At 47.6% G+C, this 25,192-nt stretch overlaps 1 protein-coding gene across 2 annotated transcripts in view; it reads right to left on the bottom strand.

Moving 5' to 3' along the window:
- Positions 1–24,215, bottom strand: part of LOC123378386 (zinc finger protein 271-like) — a 67,653-nt gene extending 43,438 nt beyond the window's left edge. For both annotated transcript variants that reach the window (XM_045032089.1, XR_006582588.1), the window contains exon 1: positions 24,055–24,215. In XM_045032089.1, coding sequence (XP_044888024.1) covers positions 24,055–24,088 — 34 coding nt within the window. In that variant the 5' untranslated portion in view covers positions 24,089–24,215. The remainder of the gene's footprint in view (positions 1–24,054) is intronic.
- Positions 24,216–25,192: the final 977 nt, after the last annotated feature.

Here is a 25,192-nt window from a genome sequence, read left to right as displayed (position 1 = left end):
GGCTCTGTGGAGGAGGGGAAAGCAGTGGACGTGTTATTCCTTGACTTTAGCAAAGCTTTTGATACGGTCTCCCACAGTATGCTTGCCGGCAAGTTAAAGAAGTACGGATTGGATGAATGGACTATAAGGTGGATAGAAAGCTGGCTAGATCGTCGGGCTCAACAGGTAGTGATCGACGACTCCATGTCTAGTTGGCAGCCGGTTTCAAGTGGGGTGCCCCAATGGTCAGTCCTGGGGCCGGTTTTGTTCAATATCTTCATTAACGATCTGGAGGATGGTGTGGACTGCACTCTCAGCAAGTTTGCAGATGACACGAAACTGGGAGGAGTGGTTGATACGCTGAAGGGTAGGGATAGGATACAGAGGGACCTAGACAAATTAGAGGATTGGGCCAAAAGAAACCTGATGAGGTTCAACAAGGACAAGTGCAGAGTCCTGCACATAGTACAGAAGAATCCCATGCACTGCTACAGACTAGGGACCGAATGGCTATGCAGCAGTTCTGCAGAAAAGGACCTAGGGGTTACTGTGGACGAGAAGCTGGATATGAGTCGACAGTGTGCCCTTGTTGCCAAGAAGGCTAATGGCATATTGGCCTGTATAAGTAGGAGCATTGCCAGCAGATTGAGGGATGTGATCATTTCCCCTCTATTCGACATTGGTGAGGCCTCATCTGGAGTACTGTGTCCAGTTTTGGGCCCCACACTACAAGAAGGTTGTGGAAAAATTGGAAAGAGTCCAGAGGAGGGCAACAAAAATGATTAGGGGGCTGGAGCACATGACTTATGAGGAGAGGCTGAGGGAACTGGGATTGTTTAGCCTGCAGAAGAGAAGAATGAGGGGGGATTTGATAGCTGCTTTCAACTACCTGAAAGGGGGTTCCAAAGAGGATGGATCTAGACTGTTCTCAGTGGTACCAGATGACAGAACAAGGAGTAATGGCCTCAAGTTGCAGAGGGGGAGGTTTAGGCTGGATATTAGGAAAAACTTTTTCACTAGGAGGGTGGTGAAGCACTGGAATGGGTTACCTAGGGAGGTGGTGGAATCTCCTTCCTTAGAGGTTTTTAAGGTCAGGCTCGACAAAGCCCTGTCTGGGTTGATTTAGTGGAGGATTGGTCCTGCTTTGAGCAGGGGATTGGACTAGATGACCTCCTGAGGTCCCTTCCAACCCGGATATTCTAGGATTCTAAGTGTTCCATCCCCTGCCGCTCATTCCTAGCTTCTGGCAAACAGAGGGGATTCAAGCAGATGATGGAGCAAAGACATGAGGAGGCTGAAGAGAAAAGCTCAGACTTGCAGATGGAAGCAGGACCAAAGAATTCTGAGGAGAGACTGCTGGGTGAGGAAAGTGGACAGTGGAAGCATGTGACTAAGAGAACCAGGCAGAGGAAAAGACAGGCCAGTGAAGGAGAAATAGAGCTCAGGAACAGGTTTGCGGAGTTGGAAAATGAAGAAGGGGCACAGCAGGTGGTCGCTGAAGGTGAGAGGGCAAGGAAGAAGAGAAGAGCAGCTAGTCCTATAGGAAGAGGGGAAGAGTCAATGGAGATAACACCAAATATGAGCCCCAGGAGGACACGGGATGGGTTGCGGAGGATTGCAAGGGAGAATAGGAATTGAGAGGACTTGCAGTCAGAGGGAACAGGGGATAGACCGGAGAATCACACCATCACCAGGAAAAGGCAGGTCTACGTGACTGGGGACTCCTTACTGAGAAGAATAGACAGGCCTGTAACTAGAGCTGATCCGGAGAACAGAAGGGTGTGCTGTCTGCCGGGTGCTAAGATACGGGATGTGGATCTGACGCTGAAAAGGATCCTAATGGGAGCGGGAAAGAATCTGCTGATTGTCCTTCATGTGGGAACAAATGATACAGCTAGATTCTCGCTGGACCGTATCAAGAGAGACTATGCCAGGCCGGGGAAGATGCTTAAGGAAATCGAGGCTCAGGTGATCTTCAGTGGGATTCTGCCTGTTCCTAGAGAAGGGCAACAAAGGTATGACAAGATTATGGCTCAGGCAGTGGTGCTATAAGGAGGGCTTTGGGATGTATGGCCACTGGGAAGCATTCATGGGCAGACGACTGTTCTCTCGGGATGGACTTCACCTGAGTAAGGAGAAAAACAGACTTCTAGGATGGAGGCTGGCACAACTGATTAAGAGAGCTTTAAACTAGGAATTTGGGGGAGATGGTTGGGAGATGTCCAGGTAATCTCCACGCCGGAATTTAACATTGAGAGGGAAGAAAACAAAGTAAGACAGGATACAGCCGTGGGTATGAGAATGGACATAAGGAGGAAGGGTACTGTAGATACCAGCCTAATAGGTGATACTGGTGGTAGAATGTCTGTGCCTAATCGGGTAAAGAATGTCAATGAAGCCAAACGGCAAAAATTAAGATGTCTGTACACTAATTCGAGGAGCCTAGGTAACAAAATGGAGGAACCAGAGCTACTGGTGCAGGAAGTGAAACCAGATATTATAGGGATAACAGAAACATGGTGGAATAGTAGTCATGACTGGAGTACAGGTATTGAAGGCTCTGTGCTGTTTAGGAAAGACAGAAATAAAGGCAAAGGTGGTGGAGTAGCATTGTATATCGATGATGAGGTAGACTGTAAAGAAATAAGAAGTGATGGAATGAATAAGACAGAGTCTGTCTGGGCAAAAATCATATTGGGAAAGAAAGCTACTAGAGCCTCCCCTGAGATAGTGCTTGGGGTGTGCTACAGACCGCCGGGATCCAATTTGCACATGGATAGAGACCTCTTTAATTTTTTTAATGAAGTAAACACTAATGGGAATTGTGTGATCATAGGAGACTTTAACTTCCCAGAAATAGGCCTGGTCTACACTACGAGTTTATATCGAATTTAGCAGCGTTAAACCGAATTAACCCTGCACCTGTTCACACTACGAAGCCCTTTATATTGATATGAAGGGCTCTTAATACCGATATCTGTACTCCTCCCTAACGAGGGGAGTAGCGCTGAAATCGGTATTGCCATTTTGGATTAGGGTTAGTGTGGCCACAATTCGACAGTATTGGCCTCCAGGAGCTATCCCACAGTGCACCATTGTGACTGCTCTGGACAGCAATCTGAACTCAGATGCACTGGCCAGGTAGACAGGAAAAGCCCTGCGAACTTTTGAATTTAATTTCCTGTTTGCCCACCGTGGAGCGCCGATCAGCACAGGTGACCATGCAGTCCCAGAATCAAAAAAGAGCTCCAGCATGGACCGTACAGGAGATACTGAAGCTGATTTCTGTATGGGGAGATGAATCTGTTCTATCAGAACTCCGTTCCAAAAGACGAAATGCCAAAGCATTTGGAAAAATCTCCAAGGCTATGAGAGACAGAGGCCACAGCAGGGACTCAACACAGTGCTGCGTGACAGGCGAAACGGAAAGCCAAAGAATCAAATGGATGCTCATGGAGGGAGAGAGGGGGGACTGAGGACTCTAGCTATCCCACAGTTCCCGCAGTCTCTGAAAACCATTTGCATTCTTGGCTGAGCTCCCAATGCCTGAAGGGTCAAAAACATTGTCGCGGGTGGTTCAGGGTATATGTCGTCAATCTCTCCTCTCCCTCCCCTGTGAAAGAAAAGGGGAAAAAATTGTTTCTCGCCTTTTTTCAATGTCACCATATGTCATAGGTTTATTCCCCACTCTGAACTTTAGCGTTCACAAGATGGGGACCTGCATAGGCTCCTCTAAACTAAAATCCTAGTTTAGATCTGGTAAAGCTGCCACCAACTAGAAATTCCAGTGTCTAGTACACTCCCTGTTCCCCCAAACTTTCCCTGGGGAACACAGATCCCAACTTCCTTGGATCTTAACACAAAGGGAAATAATCCATTCCCCCCCCCATCTCCTTCCCCCTCCCCTTGTCCTTGGGAGAGATACCTTGATTCAAACTCCTTGAATCAAACAAAGAGGGATTCACTTTTCCCTCTCCCCTTCCCCTGAAAATCCAAACAAGGGAAGAAATCACTCAGGTTCTAAAAGAAAAGATTTTATTAAAGAAAGAAAAAAAGTACACTATCTCTGTATTACCAGGATGAAAAAATACAGGGTCTAACTTAGAAGCCTGGAGAGGTTTTTCCCCCCACTCCTCCTTCCTCAGAATAATCAAAGTAACAGCAAACAGAAATAAAGATATTTCTCCAGCAAATACACAATTGCAAATGTAGAAATCAATTATAAGACTAAACCGCCTTCTAATACTCACTATACTGAATAGAAGAAAATACTTCAGGAAACGTTGGAGAACTTGAAGAATATGTCTGGCCTCTCTTAGATCCAAAGAGAGAATGAACTCAAAACAAAGAATACAGACAAAGACTTCCCTCCACAGAGATTTGAAATTATCTTGTCCCTTGATTGGTCCTCTGGTCAAGTGTTCATCAGGTTACTGCTTGTTAACCCTTTACAGGTAAAAGAGACCTTAACCCTTAACTAACTGTTTTATGACACCATATGTCTACTGGATGCTGCTGGCAGTCGCGGTGCTGCAGCGTTACACAGCAGCATCCCATTGCCTTCCTTTCCTGATGGCAGACGGTACAATAGAACTGGTATCCGTCATCATCATCCCGTGAGTGCTCCTGGCTGGCCTCGGTGAGGTCGGCCAGGGGCGCCTGGACAAAAATGGGAATCACTCCTGGTCATTCCCTTAAGCTTTGTCTCCTGGAGATTCAGTCCTGCCTGGAATATCATAGCAGCTGGAGGCTGCCTCCCCCCTGTTTTATCTCAATAAAGTCAGTGTTTCTTATTCATGCATTCTTTATTACTTCATCACACAAATGGGGGGATAGCTGCCATGGTAGCCCAGGAGGGGTGTGGGAGGAGGGAAGCAATGGTTGGGGTTGTTGCAGGGGCACCCCCTAGAATGGCATGCAGCTCATCATTTCTGCGGGATGTCTGGGGCTCTGACCCAGAGCGGCTGTTTGCCTCTCTGGTTCTTTAGTAGGCTTGCCTGATATTCTAGGCAGGACTGACTCTACCTTTAGACAAAACGCAAAGAAGGAAATGACCTGGGGAGTCATTCCCATTTTTGTCCATGCGCCCCCGGCCGACCTCACTGAGGCCAGCCAGGAGCACCCATGACAGCAGCAGACAGTACAATATGACATTGCCAACTTGCAAAGCAGCAGACAGTACAGTAGAGGTGGTAACCATCTTTGCTAACTTGCAAAAGGCAAGGGGATGGTGCTGTGTAGCACTGCAGTACCGCGTCTGTCAGCAGCATCCAGTAGACATATGGTGACAGTGAAAAAAGGCTGAACGGGCTCCATGGCTGCCGTGCTATGGCGTCTGCCAGGGCAATCCAGGGAAAAGGGCACGAAATGATTGTCTGCTGTTGCTTTCACGGATTGACTGATGACATTTACCCAGAATCACCCACGACACTATTTTTGCCCCATCAGGCACTGGGATCTCAACCCAGAATTCTAATGGGCGGGGGGAGACTGCGGGAACTATGGGATAGCTATGGGATAGCTACCCACAGTGCAATGCTCTGGAAATCGATGCTAGCCTTGGTACATGGACACACACCGCCAAATTAATGTGATTAGTGTGGCTGCGTGCACTCAACTTGATACAATCTGTTTCCAAATACCGGTTTATGTAAAATCGGAATAATCCCGTAGTGTAGACATACCCATAGACTGGAGGACAAGTGCTAGTAATAATAGGGCTCAGATTTTCCTGAAGGCGATAGCTGATGGATTCCTTCACCAAGTAGTTGAAGAACGAACAAGAGAGGATTCCATTTTAGATTTGGTTTTGGTGAGTAGCGAGGACCTCATAGAAGAAATGGTTGTAGGGGACAACCTTGGTTCGAGTGATCATAATTCAGTTCAAACTAGATGGAAGGATAAACAAAGGTAGACCTGGGACTAGGGTTTTTTATTTCAAAAGGGCTAACTTCAAAGAATTAAGGAAATTAGTTAGGGAAGTGGATTGGACTGAAGAACTTGTGGATCTAAAGGCGGAGGAGGCCTGGAATTACTTCAAGTCAAAGTTGCAGAAACTATCAGAAGCCTGCATCCCAAGAAAGGGGGGGAAATTCATAGGCAGGAGTTGTAGACCAAGCTGGATGAGCAAGCATCTCAGAGAGGTGATTAAGAAAAAGCAGAAAGCCTACAAGAGTGGGAGATGGGAGGGATTAGCAAGGAAAGCTACCTTATTGAGGTCAGAACATGTAGGGATAAAGTGAGAAAGGCTAAAAGCCATGTAGAGTTGGACCTTGCAAAGGGAATTAAAACCAATAGTAAAAGGTTCTATAGCCATATAAAGATGAAGAAAACAAAGAAAGAAGAAGTGGGACCACTAAACACTGAGATGGAGTGGAGGTTAAGGATAATCTAGGCATGGTCCAATACCTAAACAAATACCTTGCCTCAGTCTTTAATGAGGCTAATGAGGAGCTTGGGGATAATGGTAGGATGACAAATGGGAATGAGGATATGGAGGTAGATATTACCAGATCTGAGGTAGAAGCCAAACTCGAACAGCTTAATGGGACTAAATCGGGGGGCCCAGATAATCTTCATCCAAGAATATTAAAGGAACTGGCACATGAAATTGCAAGCCCACACACTGAAAGGTGAACTGTCAGGCTGGAAGGAGGTTACTAGTGGAGTTCCTCAGGGATCAGGTTTGAGACCAATCTTATTTAATCTTTTTATTACTGACCTTGGCACAAAAAGTGGGAATGTGCTAATAAAGTTTGCGGATGACACAAACCTGAGGAGGTATTGCTAATAGAGAAGGACTGGGATATCATACAGGAAGATCTGGATGACCTTGTAAACTGGAGTAATAGTAATAGGATGAAATTTAATAGTGAAAAGTGCAAGGTCATGCATTTAGGGATTAATAACAAGAATTTTGGTTATAAATTGGGGACATATCAGTTGGAAGTGACAGAGGAGGAGAGGGACCTCAGAGTATTGGTTGATCACAGGATGACTATGAGCCGTCAATGTGATATGGCCGTGAAAAAAAGCTAATGTGGTTTTAGGATGCATCAGGCGAGGTATTTCCAGCAAAGATAAGGAGGTGTTAGTACCGTTATACAAGGCACTGGTGAGACCTCATCTGGAATACTGTGTGCAGTTCTGGTCTCCCATGTTTAAGAAGGATGAATTCAAACTGGAACAGGTACAGAGAAGGGCTACTAGGATGATCTGAGGAATGGAAAACCTGTCTTATGAAAGGAGACTCAAAGAGCTTGGCTTGTTTAGCCTAACCAAAAGAAGGCTGAGGGGGGATATGATTGCTCTTTATAAATATATCAGAGGGATAAGTATCAGGGAGGGAGAGGAATTATTTAAGCTTAGTACCAATGTGGACACAAGAACAAATGGATATAAACTGGACACTAGGAAGTTTAGACTTGAAATTAGACGAAGGTTTCTAACCATTAGAGGAGTGAAGTTCTGGAACAGCCTTCCAAGGGGAGTAGTGGGGGCAAAAGACGTATCTGGCTTCAAGACTAAGCTTGATAAGTTTATGGAGGGGATGGTATGATGGGATAGCTGAATTTTGGCAATTAATTGATCTTTGATTATTAGCAGGTAAATATGCCCAATGGTCTGTGATGGGATGTTAGATGGGGTGGGATCTGAGTTATTACAGAGAATTCTTTCCTGGGTGCTGGCTGGTGAGTCTTGCCCACATGCTCAGGGTTTAACTGATCGCCATATTTGGGGTCGGGAAGGAATTTTCCTCCAGGGAAGATTGGCAGAGGCCCTGGAGGTTTTTCGCCTTCCTCTGCAGCGTGGGGCACGGGTCACTTGCTGGAGGATTCTCTGCGCCTTGAGGTCTTTAAACCACGATTTGAGGACTTCAATAACTCAGACATAGGTTAGGGGTTTGTTACAGGAGTGGGTGGGTGGGATTCTGTGGTCTGCATTGTGCAGGTCAGACTAGATGATCATAATGGTCCCTTCTGACCTTAAAGTCTATGAGACACCATTCCTGCCCATCCTGGCTAGTAGCCACTGATGGACCTATCCTCCATAAATTTATCTAGTTCTTTTTTGAACCCTGTTATCGTCTTGGCCTTCACACCATCCTCTGGCAAGGAGTTCCACAGCTTGACTGTGCATTGCGTGAAGAAAACTTCCTTTTCTTTGTTTTAAACCTGCTGCCTACTAATTTCATTTGTTCTTGTGTTATGAGAAGTAGTAAACACCACTTCCTTATCTACTTTCTCTATACCAGTCATGATTTTATAGACCTCAATCATATCGCCCCTTAGCCGCCTCTTTTCCAACCTGAAAATTCCCAGTCTTATTAATTTCTCCTCATACAGAAGCCATTCCATACCCCTAATCATTTTAATTGCCCTTCTCTGAACCTTTTCTAATGCCAGTATATCTTTTTTGAGATGGGGCGACCACATCTGCACACAGTATTCAAGATGTGGGCACACCATGGATTTATATTTAATTTATATAAATTAAATTTATATTCAATTATTCCCAGCATTCTGTTCGCTTTTTTGACTGCCACTGCACATTGAGTGGATGTTTTCTGAGAACTATTCAGAATGACTCCAAGATCTCTTTTACATTTCATTTGCCAGAGTTTATTCTCCTTTCTATTTTCCTCACTAGGATTTAACTTCCACTTTTTAAAGGATGCCTTTTTGCCTCTCACTGCTTCTTTTACTTTGTTGTTTTGCCATGGTCTCTTTTTTTTAATTTGGGGTATACATTTTAAGTTGAGTCTCTATTATGGTGTCTTTAAAAAGTTTCCACGCAGCTTGCAGAGATTTCACTTTTGGCACTGTACCCTTTAATTTCTCTTTAACTAACCTCCTGATTTTTGTGTAGTTCCCCTTTCTGAAATTAAATGCTACAGTGTTGGGCTGCTGTGGTGTTTTTCCTGCCACAAGGATATTATATTTAATTATATTATGGTCGCTATTACCAAGCGGTCCAGCTACATTCACCTGTTGGACCAGATCCTGTGTCCATTTAGGACTAAATCAAGAATTGCCTCTCCTCTGGTGGGTTCCAGGACCAGCTGCTCCAAGAAGCAGTCATTTAAGGTGTCAAGAAACTTTCTCTCTGCATCCCGTCCTGAGGTGACATGTACCCAGTCAATATGGGGATAATTGAAATCCCCCATTATTATTACTGAGTTTATTTTAATAGCCTCTCTAAGCTCCCTGAGCATTTCACAGTCACTATCACCATCCTGGTCAGGTGGTCAGTAATATATCCCTACCGTTATATTCTTATAGCATGGAAGATTCTATGGTACAGTTTGATTCATTCATGATTTTTACTTCATTTGATTCAACGCTTTCTTTCACATATGCCACTCTCCCACCAGCACGACCTGTTCTGTCCTTCTGATGTGTTTTGTACCCTGGTATTACTGTATCCCATTGATTAGCCTCATTCCACCAAGTTTCTGTGATGCCCATTATATCAATAACCTCATTTAATATGAGGCACTCTAGTTCACGCATTTTAATTATTTAGACTTCTAGCATTGGTATATAAGCACTTTAAAAACTTGTCTCCTTGTAGCTGTCTGCCATTACACAATTTAATTGAATGGGACTCTTTTATTTGACTGCTTCTGATCAGACCCTGCCTGTACTTTATCATTTTCCATCCTCTCATCCTCACTAGGACATAGAGATTCTCTATTACTAGATCCTCCTCTAAGGGATATCCAAACCACATGCTCCTCCGCACCTGTCGGCTTTCCCCAGCCCTTAGTTTAAAAAGTGCTCTACGACCTTTTTAATGTTTAAGTGCCAGCAATCTGATTCCATTTTGGTTTAGGTGGAGCCCATCCTTCCTGTATAGGCTCCCCCTTTCCCCAAAGTTTCTCCAGTTCCTAATAAATCTAAACCCCTCCTCCCTACACCATCGCCTCATCCACGCATTGAGACTCTGCAGTTCTGCCTGTCTAACCGGCTCTGTGCGTAGAACTGGGAGCATCTCAGAGAATGCTACCATGGAGCTCCTGGGCTTCAATCTCTTACCTAGCAGCCTAAATTTGGCCTCCAAGATCTCTCTCCTATCCTTCCCTATGTCACTGGTACCTACATGTACCATGACCAGCAGCTCCTCCCCAGCACTACATATAAACCTATCTAGATGTCTCGAGAGATCCGCAACCTTCGCACCGGGCAGGCAAGTCACCATGCAGGAAGCTGGAAAAACAGAAAGCTGGCAGGTGAAAGAGGCTGCAGTGAGGGAGCCTGCAGCCACTCTCTGCACATTAGAGAGGGAAGCAAGGAAAACAAGCAGGAGAGGGTGTACAAAAGGCTCAGGGAAATGGCAGAAAGGTTTAAGAGGTGCAGACCTTGGTTGCTGATTATAGGGTCCCTGAGCTGAAACCTAGAGTAGAGGGCCGGCCCGGGTTCCCCTACCAGCTACTAGGGAAGTGGTACAGACCAGGCAGTGGATGGGAAAACTGCTGGAGACATTGTTCATGGAGAGACTTGAATAGCTGGCAAAACATGCAGTGACCTGGCTAGAGAGCCAAACCACAGAGAGAGAGCACCCAGAGTGGGAGTCAGAGGCAGCAGGGTGTGCAATGAGCTGCAGAAGTAGGCACTGGATCTGGAAAGAGCTAATCCCCAGAGCAGGCAGGAGGAGGCACCCTAGTGGTGAGTGAACCTTGTGACAATTTGGTGGAAATGCAGGCACTCAGGGAACATAAGAGATTGAGCATGATGAGCACTCCTAATACAAGCGGTGAATAGACCCCATGATAGCAATAGGTTACATACCAAAGTTAGTAGTTCTGCAAGTTCATATTTGACTTCCATCTGAACTCTTGGATTCCTGGGGACTTATTACTTTTTAATTTATCAATTTGTTCCAACACCTCCTATACTGCCTTCTTAATCTGGGACAGTTCCTCCGATTTGTCACCTAAAAAGACTAGGTCAGGTATGGGAATCTCTTTTTCATTCTTTTGCAGTGAAGACAGGTGCGAAGAATTCATTTAGCTTATTTGCAATAGCTTTTTCTTCCTTGATTGCTCTTGTAACACTAGATTATCCAGTGGCCACACCTCATTGTTTCGCAAGCTTCCTGCTTCTCATGTACTTGAAGAAAAAAAATTACTGTTCGCTTTTGCGGCTTTTGCTAGCTGCTCTTAATTATTTTCTGGCCTGCCTAATTCTACTCTTAAACTTGACTTGCCAGAGTTTATGATCTTTTCTATTTTCCTCAGTAGGATTTGACTTCCAGTTTTTAAAGAATGGCTTTTTGTCTCTAACCACCTCTCTTATTTGATTATTAAGCCATGGTGGAATTTTTTTGATCCTTTTACAGATTTTTTTTATTTGGGGTATACATACAGTTTAAGCCTCTATTATAGTGTTTCTAAAAAGTTTCCATGTTTAGGCCACTGTGGCCAGTTAGTACTCTAAACAAAATAATTAGGGCTGTCAAGCGATTAAAAAAATTAATTGTGATTAATTGCACTGTTAAACATTAATAGAAGACCATTTATTGAAATGTTTTTGGATGTTTTCTACGTTTTCAAAATATATTTATTTCAATTACAACACAGAATACAAAGTATACAGTGCTCACTTTATATTTATTTTTATTACAAATATTTGCACTAAAAACTATTTTCAATTCACCTAATACAAGTACTGCAGTGCAAGCACTTTATCATGAAAGTGCAACTTACACATGTAGAATTATGTACAAAAAATTGCATTAAAAAATAAAACAATGTAAAACTTTAGAACCTATAAGTCCACTCAGTCCTACTTCTTGTTCAGCCAATTGCTCAGACAAACAAGTTTGTTTATGTTTGCAAGAGATAATGCTGCTGCTTCTTGTTTACAATGTCACCTGAAAGTGAGAAAAGGCATTTGCATGGCACTATTGTAGGCAGCATCGTAAGATATTTATGTGCCTGATGCACTAAAGATTCATGTTCGCCTTCATGCTTCAACCACCATTCTGGGGGACATGGGTCCATGCTGCTGACGGGTTCTGCTCAATAACAATCCAAAGCAGTATGGACCGATGCATCTTCATTTTAATTATCTGAGCCAGATGCCACCAGCAGAAGGTTGTTTTTCTTTTTTGGTGATTTGGGTTCTGTAGTTTCCGCATCAGAATGTTGATCTTTTAAGACTTCTGTTTAGCATATCTGGCAAGTAAATGCCAGCTACAAAAGTGCCAAGCAAATGCCTGTTCTCACTTTCTGGTGACACTGTAAATAAGAAGGCGGCAGCATTATCTCCTGTAAATGTAAACGAACTTGTTTGTCTCTTAGCGATTGGCTGAAAAAGTAGGACTGAGTGGACTTGTAGGCTCTGAAGTTTTACATTGTTTTATTTTTGAATGCAGTTATGTAACAAAAAAGTCTACATTTGTACATTGCATTTTCACAACATAGACTGCACTACAGTACTTGTATGAGGTGAATTGAAAAATACTATTTCTTTTGTTTATCATTTATACAGTGCAAATATTTATAATCAAAAATATACACATTGATTTCAGTTACAACATAGAATACTATATAAAAATGTAGAAAAACATCCAAAATATTTTATAAATTTCAATTGGTATTCTATTGTTTAACAGTGCGATTAAAACTGTGATTAATTTTTTTATCACAATTAATTTTTTTAAATTAATCGCATGAGTTAACTTGATTAACTGACAGCTCCAAAAATCATTTAATTTTTCCTAACCAGGCCTTGAAGTATGTTGTTATCCTAAACTCTAGGGCACAATTCAAAATCCTTCTGCCTCATTTTATTTTATTTTTTGTTAGTGCAAAATTTTTGCAATTCCTCTTCTTTATATTTTTCTGTACTAGGCTTTCTTGAAGCGTTTTTAGCTAACTTATGTGCCATTTAATTCCCTCTTATCCCGATATGCTGTGGGATCCAACCTAATGCTACATGCATCCCCAACTCTACTCTGTTATTGGAAACAATTTCATTGACAAAATCATTTTACATACAGAGGCCCTTTTTTTTAAACAGCATTGGAGGTCTAAGAAGTTGTACTATAGTTCATCTATTGAATTCCCAGCAATCCTCACATTTATTGGGTACTTTCATCATTGCAACTAAGGCTGGTGGAAGCCAAACATGGCTGTAGACAGGATGCTGGGGTCAGAGCTGCTGAACCGGAGCTGTCTAGAACACACACATTCAGGGTGTGACCTGCATGTTGGTAGGCTGATTCTCAGCAGCCCAGGTTGGCAGCTACAGCAGCAAAGCATTGTGGGGTACTCAGGGTTGCAGGGCTAGTGGTGACACAACCCTCCACTGATGTGAACTGCCCCCAAACCCAATGACAGGCACTGACTTCCTAATACTCTGTCTTTTCACATCCTTTTCCTTCTCTCATCACTGCTCAGTTCCAATGGCATCCTATATACATCACCCCCCTTCGCTCCAGGAACCTACTTTTGTAGCTGGCAACTTATTTTAACTTTCCCTAGCATTGCAGTTTTAAGCAGTTCATCAACCTGCTCTTTGTTCTTACATTCAGCTAAAAGATCCACATCTTATAACCCAGTCAGCTACTTTCACAGGGTTAACGTCACCTGCTCTCATTGCTTTGGCGAGGGAATCTTAGTTATAACAGTTCAGGTTAGTTCCTTCCTCAGCTTTCCTTTTTTGCTGGTACCATCATCTGAGTCTGCTTCTATTTGGATCCATTTTCCCTCCCTACTAGGCTTTCCTTCACTTTCCAAAGGGACTTCATTTTTGGGTCAGAAAATATTCTCTCTCTCCTCACTGCCAAGACCTCCTCTCCATCTAGCTCCCCCTCCTCTGGCCAGCAGGCAATCAGTTAATCACCTCCCAGGTGCAGCACATAACTAATTAGGTTCTGTCCTTTGTCTTACAGTTGATGGGGAGGAAACCACATCACATATGCCCGCCCACCCTTAAAAACCTTGCTCCAACCCCCAGTGAGGTCTACAAGCTGTGTCTCCACCAGATCATGTGCTTTATTGCTTCCAAATCCCTCTTTAGCTGCCACACCTCCTGGAGCAATTGATCCTTCTCCTGGAGTGCCCCCAGCAAGTCTCCTCCGTGTCTCTCAGCTGCAGATCACACTCTTTGCATGGTCTCATCTGTCTCTTGGGTCTCAGCTACATGTGTTACTGTAATGATGCAGGACTCACTCCTGCAGCACCTCCAGCTGGTCATCCGTGGGAATTAGCTCACCAGCCCCCTGGAGCACCCTCTGTTGGCTGAAAATCCTCTACCACTGGGCCCCCTGTGTTCCTCCCAGAACCCTGGTCCCCTTTAACTGGGTGCTGCCCCCTAGCAGTACCCCCACAGTTCTGGGTCTCCCCCTCCCAGGGGAACCCCCAACCACTATTCCCACTTCATCTCAGTCTTGGCTAGTGCCCAGTCTCCATCTAGCCCCCGTTCATGGGGGCAGACTGCAGTATAAGCCACTCATGACAGGCAAAGGGGTTTGGACCTGCTGACTCTGGCTACCCATGGGCTGCCCCCTGCAACCCAGTATCTAATAGGCCTTACCAGGCCTGCAGCCTGGGGCTTTCCAGGCTGCAGCTCCCCAGCTCCCTTGGCCTCTCCCCAGCCCTGCTCCACTCAGATACGTGGTTCACCTCCCTACAGCCAGGTGCTTTGCTCTCTGAACATAGAGAGAGACTATCTGCTTGAGCTCCTTTATAGGGTGAGCTGAGGCCTGATTGGGGCGTGGCCCAACTGCAGCTGCTTCCTCAATCAGCCTAGTAGCTGCTTTCCCTGCCCCAGGCCTCTCCCAGGGCTGTTTTAAGCCCTTCAGGGCAGGAGCAAGGTAAGCACTCTGCCTCCAGGCACTGCAGAGGCTCCTTTATGGTGCGGGTAGTCCGGCATGGAAAGCCCTGGCTCACGCCTTCCTGCGCCGCTTCCGAGGGCTCCGATACGACCGGCAGCTCCTTTATCTCCATCCGAGGGGCCTTCCGCGAGACCTCTCCGGGCTGCCGGTCTTCTACCAGGACCTCCTCCGGACCTGGAAGCTGTTCTTTGCGACCAGGTCCGTGGCGGCCACCGAGGGGGCAGACCTCCTCACGGAGCCCCTGCTACACAACCCTCAGCTCCGTGTGCAGGTGGCGGAGTCCCCCGCGGTGCTCCAGAGGTTGGTCCTGGCAGAAGCCACCAGGGTCGGAGACCTCCTGGACTACGACCGGGGAGACTGGCTGGATCCCCTGACGCTCGCTCGGCGGATGGGGCTCTCCAGACCTTGTACTCCCCGGCTCGTACTACAGGAGGTGAAGGCCGCTTTGCCGCCCGCTGCTCGGGCTTACCTCAACCGGGTCCTGCGTGAGGGCACGCCCCGCCCACCCCCCACCCCGAGCCCTCCGGACCTCTTCATCGGGCCCCTACCCCGTGGACCCAAACGGCCCCCCCGCCCCTTCACCGCAAGCCGGCTGCACGATCTGCAGCCGGTCCGTTTCCAAACCGCGCCAAGGAAGCAGCTCTACGCGCTCGTGCTCCACACCCTTCACTTCCTCACCCTCGTGTCCCACCCCGACACCAACTGGCGGGACCTCCTGCCACCTCTGGAGGGTGAGGAGCCCCGGTGGGCCAGCCTGTACTCCACCCTGGTCCCGAGGCCCGTCGGGGACATCAGTTGGCGGCTCCTCCATGGGGCCGTGAGCACGGGCGTGTACTTGGCGCGGTTTACCCGTCCCAGACACCTGCCCCTTCTGCGGCGTGAGGGAGACCCTGGTGCACATTTACGTTGAGTGCGCCAGGCTGCAGCCCCTATACCGGCTCCTCACCAATCTCCTATTGCGTTTCTGGCTGCACTTTTTCCCCCACCTCCTTCTCAATGCACTCCCTATCCATGGCCCCACGAAGTCGCGGGACCTCCTGGTCAACCTCCTCCTCGCCCTGGCTAAAATGGCCATCTACGTGACCAGGGAGAGGCGGTTGGCCAGTGGAGACTCCTGCGACTGTGGGGCTTGTTTCCGATCCTTAGTCCGTTCACGTCTCCGGGCAGAGTTCCTCTGGGCGGCGTCCGCTGGCTCCCTTGACACCTTCGAGGAGCAGTGGGCGCTGTCCGGGGTTCTCTGCTCGGTGTCCCCGTCAGGCTCCCTTCTTATGGCCCTTTGACCGCACTCCTGTCCCTGTTCTTTTATTAGTTGTCCCCCGCAATTAGTGGGTTTCTGAGGCCCTGTGGAACCTCCCCTTAGGCTGGGGGGGGATCCGTTAGCATGGGGCGGGCTTTGCCCGCCCCGTTTCCCGGAAACCCAATAGATACAGTTACCAAGACTGCAGAGTCAGCTTTCTCCAGGGCCTCGGTATTCAGCTGACTTCAAGCTGCTTCCTCACGGTGGTAATAATTCTGTTCCCCAGTTTCTCCCCATCTCCTACCAAGTAGGTCATTTGGGCGGGTGTATGCGTTACGTTCCCTTTGTCTGTCACTACTGCTTTTGTGCTGTGGGTTACCCAAACTCTTTCCTGTTCACTCATCTAGGATCCCTTTGTAGGACCCATCCATTCTCCACCCACTAAAGTCATATGTGGTGGGCAGAGGTTGTCTCATAATTTCACTTCAAGCCACAGGTCCTCACACTGGGGTGAGGGGGGAGAGGAGAATGATACACACACGTCATTCTCAACCGCTTTGTTTTGTGGGGGGAGTTTGCTGGTGTCCCTCCTTCTCATGGTCTCTATACATTGTCTCTTGTTCTGCAAACCTTCCAAGCTGCCCTTGGGGGTCCCCCCTCCTTGGCATTTCAGAGGCAGGAGTTCCAATACCCGCTCAATCACTTTTAATGAGCTTGGGTTAACTTTATCCCCTGCAGCTATTTCCTTTTCGCCTTCATCTCTTGGGGAATTCCCCTTTCTTTATTTTCTCTCTGGCTTATGTTCTCCTGGGTGATCTTTTCTGACCTTTCTATGCTTAATGGCTCTTTCCCTTAACTGTGTCATTCCTTCCCTCCAGGGTTTCCAGATGCCCCTTTGAATCTCTAATGGGAAGGGGGTCCAGGCTGTGCCTAACACAAGCAGATGGGGTAACCCATCCACTACCCCAGCTGGCTTCCATTTGAACTTCTCCTGAAATTCCAGGGGCACCTGTGCCACAGGGCAGAGATTTACCCCCATTTCTATATTTGAGCCTCTCTCTTCAGTGGGGTTTCACCAACTCATGCCTGATCAGTGAAAAGGCTGAGGCGATGTGTTGATAGCTCCTTCCCAATGTTATCGAAATGGTCAGTAACTTCCTTCTTCCTCCCTGCCCAGAAGCCCCGGCCCGACCACACAATTCTGTAAACCCACACTCCATATACGGGCAGTCTCTTTTTATACGTCCCCGTCCTCCACACTTGTAACACACCATCACCCGAGACCCCACCGTTTCTCCAGCCTCTGCCCTCTTTTTCTCAGCACCATTTCCCGATGTAGCTTCTCTGATCTTCCTCCCTGGATCCAGACTCTTCAACTACCAACCCCTTCTGGGAATGTCTGCCTCTGCAAACTCTGTTAATTAACTGCCGCATCTAGGGTGACTGTTTGATGCCACCTGACCCATAATGGGGTCCTCTCTGGGAGATCCTGGCTGGGAACGGTTCAAGAATGAGTGTCCATAATGTTGGCCACATGTTGGGTGTCTGGCCTTAGCCAACACGTGGCCCAGTCTGTCCATTTTGGGCAAATGCCTGGGGCCATAATCCTCTCGTCCATTCTATGGCTTGAAATTTTTTGCCAGTACTTTTCTGCCAAGAGGCCCACCCAGTCTAAGACAGCTGCCTGAACCACTTCGTGGTCCCTTTCCCACTCATCACTGAGTGCCAGGTAGGCTGCCTGAGCTTCCCCTGTTCAACAGGGAGCTAGTCATAGGGCCCAGATTCCCTTATCCCGTCCTGCCCCATAGCCACCATCCCAAATGAGACCAAATATCCATTGGGGTCAACTGTGGGGTCCATCTTGCAGAGGCTAATCCCCTGTGCCCAGCTGCTGATCCCACCACAGGACTCACCACACTTTGTAATAGCTGTTGCTGCATCAGGGATTCCTTCCTTATATATTCCTACATGCTTTTTAGTTCCTCAGCCTGACGGGTGAGCAAGGACTCTCTTCCCCAAATGGTGGGACAGCATGAAGGCCTGGAAGGTCATCAACCTGCCAATTTAAAGTTTCCTCCACCTCCTGAACTGCCAAACTTTTACACCATCTCGCCTGTCATGTTATCTATTCACACGGAGAAAGGCAGGATCCCAGACAAGCCCCCACGTGTGATGAACCACTCGCTATGCCTGTTCCCTTTGCTTTTCACAGACCACTCAGAGACCTTTTCTTGCACAGATACCACTCTGAAGTTTATTTACATTGTCTCACTCCACCACCTTTTACATACCAGTGCAGTCACACTATTTACAGGCCTGCTCTACACTACAAAAGTGTGCACATGTCTATGCTTAAAGTTGTCTCCTACCAAGAGAAGCATCAACACAGTGACATTCTGAGCACTGCTGGACCATGGTCAATGAAACATGAGTGTAGATGCTGAGTTACCTAAAAGAAACTGCTGAACTTCAGTTCATCTGCAAATTTGACACCATCAGCTCAGGATTAAACAAAGACTGCAAATGGCTAGCCAACTACAAAAGCAGTTTCTCCTCCCTGGGTTTTCACACCTCAACTGCTAGAAGAGGGCCTCATCCTCCCTGACTGAACTGACCTCGTTATCTCCAGACTGATTCTGGCCTGCATATTTATACCTGCCTCTGGAAATTCCCACCATATGCATCTGATGAAGTTGGTATTCACCCACGAAAGCTTATGCTCCAATACGTCTGTTAGTCATAAGGTGCCACAAAACTCTTTGCTGCTTCTTACTAAAGAGTGTGTTAAGTGGAGGGGAGGCTGGCGACCCCAGGGTGCACTGCTCCCCATCGAGGCAGCAGATTGCTGTACAGAGTGGGTGCCCAGAAGACAAGGGAGTGGGCACTTCAGTGTAACAAGGTGGGTGCATTAACTGCTAGCTTGCAGAGGGAACACATGAGGCTCATAGAGCACATCGGTGTGCTTGTGCTGCCAGCAGCCAGCCGGTTTGGGAGAACTTCCCCAGGTGGGCACAGCCAAGGATCTCTCACGCTGCATGCAGCTGGTAGCGATTCACCCCAGACACCTTGGGAACCCCGACAGCGTCACAGTGAGATCCTGGAGAACCCACTCCTAGCTAGCCCCTGGCTCCGTCCTGTGTCTGCACAGGGACATGAGCCACAGGTAGGGCAAATGGCTTCACCTTTGGCCCCTTGCACCAGGCTGTGCATCCTTTCAGCATTCAGTGGGGTTTTACCACACGGGATTTGACAAGGGGTCTCTCATTACTTGGGTGGAGAGATGCTGGGAATGTCCCCCCAGTAATCACCTTCCACTCCTGCTGGGGATGATGAGTCTGAGCACACCGGACATGTGCCCAGTGCCTGGGGAGGGAGCTCATCCTCCAGCTCACCCTTTAGCCCAGAGGAGATGGCTGTGAGACTGCTTTCCTCCAGAAGTTCAGTCACATAGCTCACTAGATGAGGCTGAGCTACAGGCAGCCTTCTTGGCTGGACACAGGATGGGTGAGCCCCTCGGGCACGGACACACCCCATCTTCTCCAGCCTTGAGCAGCGCACCCGTGTATGCCCGATTTTCCTGCAGATGCCACATGTCAGCTTTTCAGGATCGCTTGGAGCTGGTCTACCCACATTGCCTGTCACTCCTGGTTTCAATTTCCTTGAATCCCACTTCTGGGGTGCCCCTATGTAACCCCCCCCTTTTGGGTCCCCAACTTGGTCCAGTCACCCTTTGGTTTTCTTCACTATGGGTCCTACTATCCACAAACTCATCTGCCACCTGGAATGTGCTACATGGATCCACAGGATTCTTGTCCACTAACCACATTTGAAACTCATGGAGACACATCTCACAGAGTTGCTCTAACCTCACCAGGTCATAAAAACTTTCCAGCATAATGACACCTGCCCCTTTACCCGCTTTGCAGAGATATTTCACCACCAGGGCAGCAGTTTCCATATACAGTAAACCCTGGGTCTTTGCACATCCCCAAACCTTTTCCTATGAGCCACACATCAATTTAAGCTTATGCAGTAGAGCCCTGTTCATAGTTTCCAGTATCAGCTCCACCCACCTGGCTATACACCTCTATCACTTTGGCATCGAGTAAGAGGGAACACAGAGAAGACGGTCTGCAGGATCAACCTGGTTCCAGTCACAAGCCTTCTCAAAGGCAGTGAGGTAGGCATCTATACCGCGTCCCCCCATCCCCGCCCATTAAGCTGGGCCAACCATTTGGTATCTGGGCTCCTAGGGAACTGGCTTCCTGTGGTCTCTCCTCACTTTCCCCCCATGGGACTTCTTGCTTCTCCATACCCATTTCATGCTATCGCAGCTCGTCCTGGTTTTTCCTCTGCTTCTCCTCATGTTTACCCTTTTCTCTTGATCAGCTTGCTGCCTTTCACGGTCTGCTAGTCTCTGTTCCTCCTTTGCTTTCCACTCCAACTCCCACTGCTTCAACTCTAGCAAAGGGGGAACCGGATCGTCAGGATGCCCCCCTGCTGCTGCTGCAGGTGCCTCTGTGGCCCTGGGACGCTCTCAAAATCCCACCTGGCTTTGGACCCTAATTCTTGATCCGATCATCCTTCCCCAGCCATGTACTCGGCTGAGCCTTGTGTAACTTCCCAACACTGAACGCTCTCCCACCACACAGCTCTGAGATGCTCTTCTTAGGGAGGTGGATATACTCCATTTTCTTCCTCTTTCCTTTGACTAGTCTTGTTTTTACTGCTGCAAATCACTTATTGCAAAATCCTCCTGTTGCATTCAGAATCCCACCAGCTGCCACCAACTGTCATGGATCCTCCAGGTCTGTCCTTGTCATAGGTTTCTCCCCCACTTGGAGCTTTTGGGTTCCAAGATGGGGACCTGCATGGACTCCTCTAAACTAAAATCCTAGTTTAGATCTGGTTCTCGCTGCCACCAGTCAGTTTTCTAAGTGTCTGACACACTCCCTGTTCCCCCAAAACTTTCCCTGGGAACACAGATGCAAACTACCTTGAATCTCACCAGAGAGAGAGAAACAGCCAGTTCCCCTCCCCCGCTTCCCTCTCTCCAGCCTGCTCCGGAGAGATTACACACCGAATCAAATCCTTGACTCAACACAAAGAGGGACTCACCTCCCCCTCCCCTTCCCTAGTCCTTGGGAAAAATACCTTGATTCAAACTCCTTGAATCTCAACACAAAGGGAAACAAACCATTTCCCTCCTCCCCTCTCCTAATGCTTAGGAGAGATACCTGATTCAAACTCCTTGAATCAAACAAAGAGGGATTCACCTCCCCCTCCCCTTCCCTTGAAAATGCAAACAAGAGAAGAATCAATCAAGTCCTAAAAAAAAAAAGATTTTATTAAAGAAAGAAAAAAAAGTACACTCTCTCTGTATTACCAGGATGCAAAAATACACAGAGTCTAACCTATAAACCTGGAGAGGCTCTCCCCCCCCCGCCCCCTTCTCAGAATAATCAAAGTAACAGCAAACAGAAATAAAGATATTTCTCCAGCAAACACACAATTGCAAATATAGAAAGCAACTCAAAAGACTAATCCGCCTTTTTAACTAATACTCACTATACTGGATAGTAGGGAATACTCCAGGAGAACTTGGAGACATGTCTGGCCTCTCTTAGATCCAAAGAGAGCACACAGAGCAAACAAGGAACACAGACAAAGCCTTCCCTCCACAGAGATTTGAAATTATCCTGTCCCTTGATTGGTCCTCTGGTCAGGTGTTCCTCAGGTTACTGAGCTTGTTAACCCTTTACAGGTAAAAGAGACTTTAACCCTTAACTATCTGTTTATGACAGTCCTATACCTCAGCTTTTAAACAGTCTCTTAGAGGAACCCCTTCAGTGTGCCAAATCCCCAGCGGGTCTCACTCTTCCCTCAGGGTAGGCCATGCAGCCTCAAAGTCTCCAAGACTGAGCCTCTGGGCTCCAGCTCTCCTGCCTTACGCCATGAGCTGTACCCAGCAAGTCCAGCTGAGATAGACTCCTGGTCAGAGACTGTTACATTCTTCAGGGATTAATGCACCCAGCAAGTATCTGCAGTGATACCCAGCAGCCTTTTCAAAAAGACTAGAGTTTACTAGTCAACTGGAACGCAGCATGGGCAAGTCCTTAGGTTACCACAGAGAAGTAAAGGTTAGGACATAATCCATACTGGACAAAGCCCTTGAGCCACACTGCTGTAGGAACTCATTTGGTGTCCTTTCCCTGTGTCTGTCCCTTTGTCTTAGTTCCAGGAAAGCTCCCTGTTTCTGGGAGCCCACTTCTTCCTGCTGCTCAGAACACGCTGAGTTCACGTGCGCTCCACCCAGACAAGCTGGGAACCTCTCATTGATAGATGTCACATGTTCAGTCCTGGGGGTTACTGTGGACTCTGTAAGATCTTCCATTGATATGGGTTAGTCACAGTCAGTGTCTTCATGAGCCATTTGTATCACCCTGTCACAGCTCTTCACACTCAGAGCTGAGCAACACCAAATACAGAGGGCAGCCAAGGGATGTACTGGAATAACAGAAATTTTACCAAAATTCCCACATCCGTCGCACACATGCTGGTCACAGCCCTTGGAGAGAAGCAAAGCACAGGGGCTGGACTTTGGGCCAGTGAATGCAATGAAGGGTGAGGGGACTGCAAGCCTCAAACCTTGGTCGAGATGCAGCGACTCCTATGTCCCTGCCCATAGAGAGGTGATGGCTGGAGGCCTGGTACCTGAGAGGGCATTCCTTGAGCAGACTCTGGAGGAGGTCAAAGGTGTAACTTCCCTCAGACCTGTGACGTCAGACAAGCAGTTTTGGGGGAATTAGGGTGTATTAACACACACACCCCATGTCTGGGGAATTAGACACTATAATTCAGGAGCAACAGACTCTCTAATTCCTCTGAAAAGGAGAATGTGAAAAACAAGAACTGGGCCACATGGTCGCGGAAGGGACTGACTAAAAGATCCAAAAAGCCTGGAGGGAAGGCAGACCATGGCTGCTGGAGATGGGGGTGGGGAGAAAAGACCTGGCAAGTCCCCAGAGCTCTCACTGCCACCCTGTGACATCATCGACAAACAGCACATTTGTGCCAGGGCAGCGGTTGTCCTCTGGGATGGAGGAACGTGGCAAGGACTCAGGAACGGTGGCCAGGGTCACAGTGGGTAGATACGGGGCAGGGGGGAGGGATTGCACAGGGAACAGTGAGTGGTGGATGAAGGACCAGAGTTTAATATTTGGGGGGGGAAACCTGTAAAATAAAGCAAAACTGAACAGAACTAAAACTGGAGCGTAGGCTCTAGCAACAAGGCCTGGGCAGGGATTGTTTGTGAAAGGCCTGGGATCCCCCACAGCTCCAGAGCCCCAAACGCTCTTCTCCTTCCCACTGACTCACCCTGCCCCCTTCCTGGGTGCCCTGATCCTCCACACTCCCCTTCCCTTCCTCCCACTGCTCTCAGCCCTCCTCAGCTGCTGGTGCCTCGGGAGCACTCGTTCCTTGTATTCTCTTCTCCTCTCTCACTGTCCCATCCCTCCCTGCTCCTCCTAAGCCCTGATCCTCCACACTCCCCTTCTCCTGCCCTCCCACTGCTCCGTTTCCCTTTCACCCATGGACTCCTACACTCGCCTATCAAAAGATGGGCTCATCTGACTGTCACACCGTCCACGCGCCACGTAGTTCCCCTGTTTACTGGACTGTATCAAGAACTGTACCAGCTGCACAGAGTCCCCTTCAAATGAGGAAAGAGGCGAAAGCTCTATTTAGTCATTAGTTTAAATGCATCCAATGAGGATAAAGTAAACTAAAATTTTATAAATCATGTATTTTTTTAAATGGCCGACAACATCAAATATACACACGTCCAGAAATGACACCGGGGATGGACATGAGGCAAAAAGTGGGGAATGGAAACCTGTCCAAAATTACAGGCTGAGTAAAGGCCTAGAGTTACTACTGCTCGGGTTCTGTAGAGACCCCACAGCTTCTAATACCAAGAAAACAGGAATCCTTACCCAGTGAGGCCACAGTGGCATAGTTCTCCTGCATGACCTCCCTGTAGAGGGCTCTCTGAGCAGGGTCTAGCAGAGCCCATTCCCCCTCCGTGAAGTACACAGCCAGCTCCTCGAAGGTCACCGCCCCCTGAAAGAACAAGAGTCACCCACTCAGTACCTGCTGCCCAGTGACAACACCAGTATTCACAGGAGAGCAAGGCCAGTAAAATAAATAAATAAATGAATAAAAAGAAATCTGATGAGGTTCAACAAGGACAAGTGCAGAGTCCTGCACTTAGGAAGGAAGAATCCCAGGCACCGTTACAAGCTGGGGACCGACTAGCTAAGCAGCAATTCTGCAGAAAAGGACCTGGGGATTACATTGGCCCAGAAGCTGGATATGAGTCAGCAGTGTGCCCTTGTTGCCAAGAAGGCGAATGGCATATTGGGCTGTATTAGTAGGAGCCTTGCCAGCAGGTCGAGGAAAGTGATTATTCCCCTCTATTCAGCATTGGTGAGGCCACACCTGGAGTATTGCTTCCCCCCACTACAGAAGGGATGTGGACAGATTGGAGAGAGTCCAGCGGAGGGCAATGAAAAAGTTTAGGGGGCTGGGGCACATGACTTACGAGGAGAGGCTGAGGGAACTGGAGTTATTTAGTCCACAGAAGAGAAGGGGGTGAGGGATAGCTCAGTGGTTTGAGCATTGGCCTGCTAAACCCAGGGTTGTGAGTTCAATCCCTAAGGGGGCCATTTAGGGAACGGGGGTAAAAATTGGTCCTGCTTTGAGCAGGGAGTTGGACTAGATAACTTTCTAAGGTCCCTTCCAACCCTGATATTCTATGATTTGATAGCAGCCTTCAACTACCTGAAGAGGGGCTCTAAAGAGGATAGAGCTCAGTTGTTATCAGTGATGACAGAACAAGGAGTAATGGTCTCAAGTTGCAGTGGGGGAGGTCTAGGTTGGATATTAGGAAAAACAGTTTCACTAGGAGGGTGGTGAAGCACTGGAATGGGTTCCCTAGGGAGGTGGTGGAATCTCCATCCTTAGAGGTTTTTAAGGCCCGGCTTGACAAAGCCCTGGCTGGGATGATTTAGTTGCTGTTGGTCCTGAGCAGGGGGTTGGACTATATGACCTCCCACGGTCTCTTCCAAACCT

This window comes from Mauremys mutica, chromosome 10 (assembly GCF_020497125.1).
Source record: "Mauremys mutica isolate MM-2020 ecotype Southern chromosome 10, ASM2049712v1, whole genome shotgun sequence".
Taxonomy (NCBI): Eukaryota; Metazoa; Chordata; order Testudines; family Geoemydidae; genus Mauremys; species Mauremys mutica.
The sequence above is the reverse complement of the archived record's forward strand: the minus strand, read 5'-3'. Positions and strand labels throughout refer to the sequence as shown.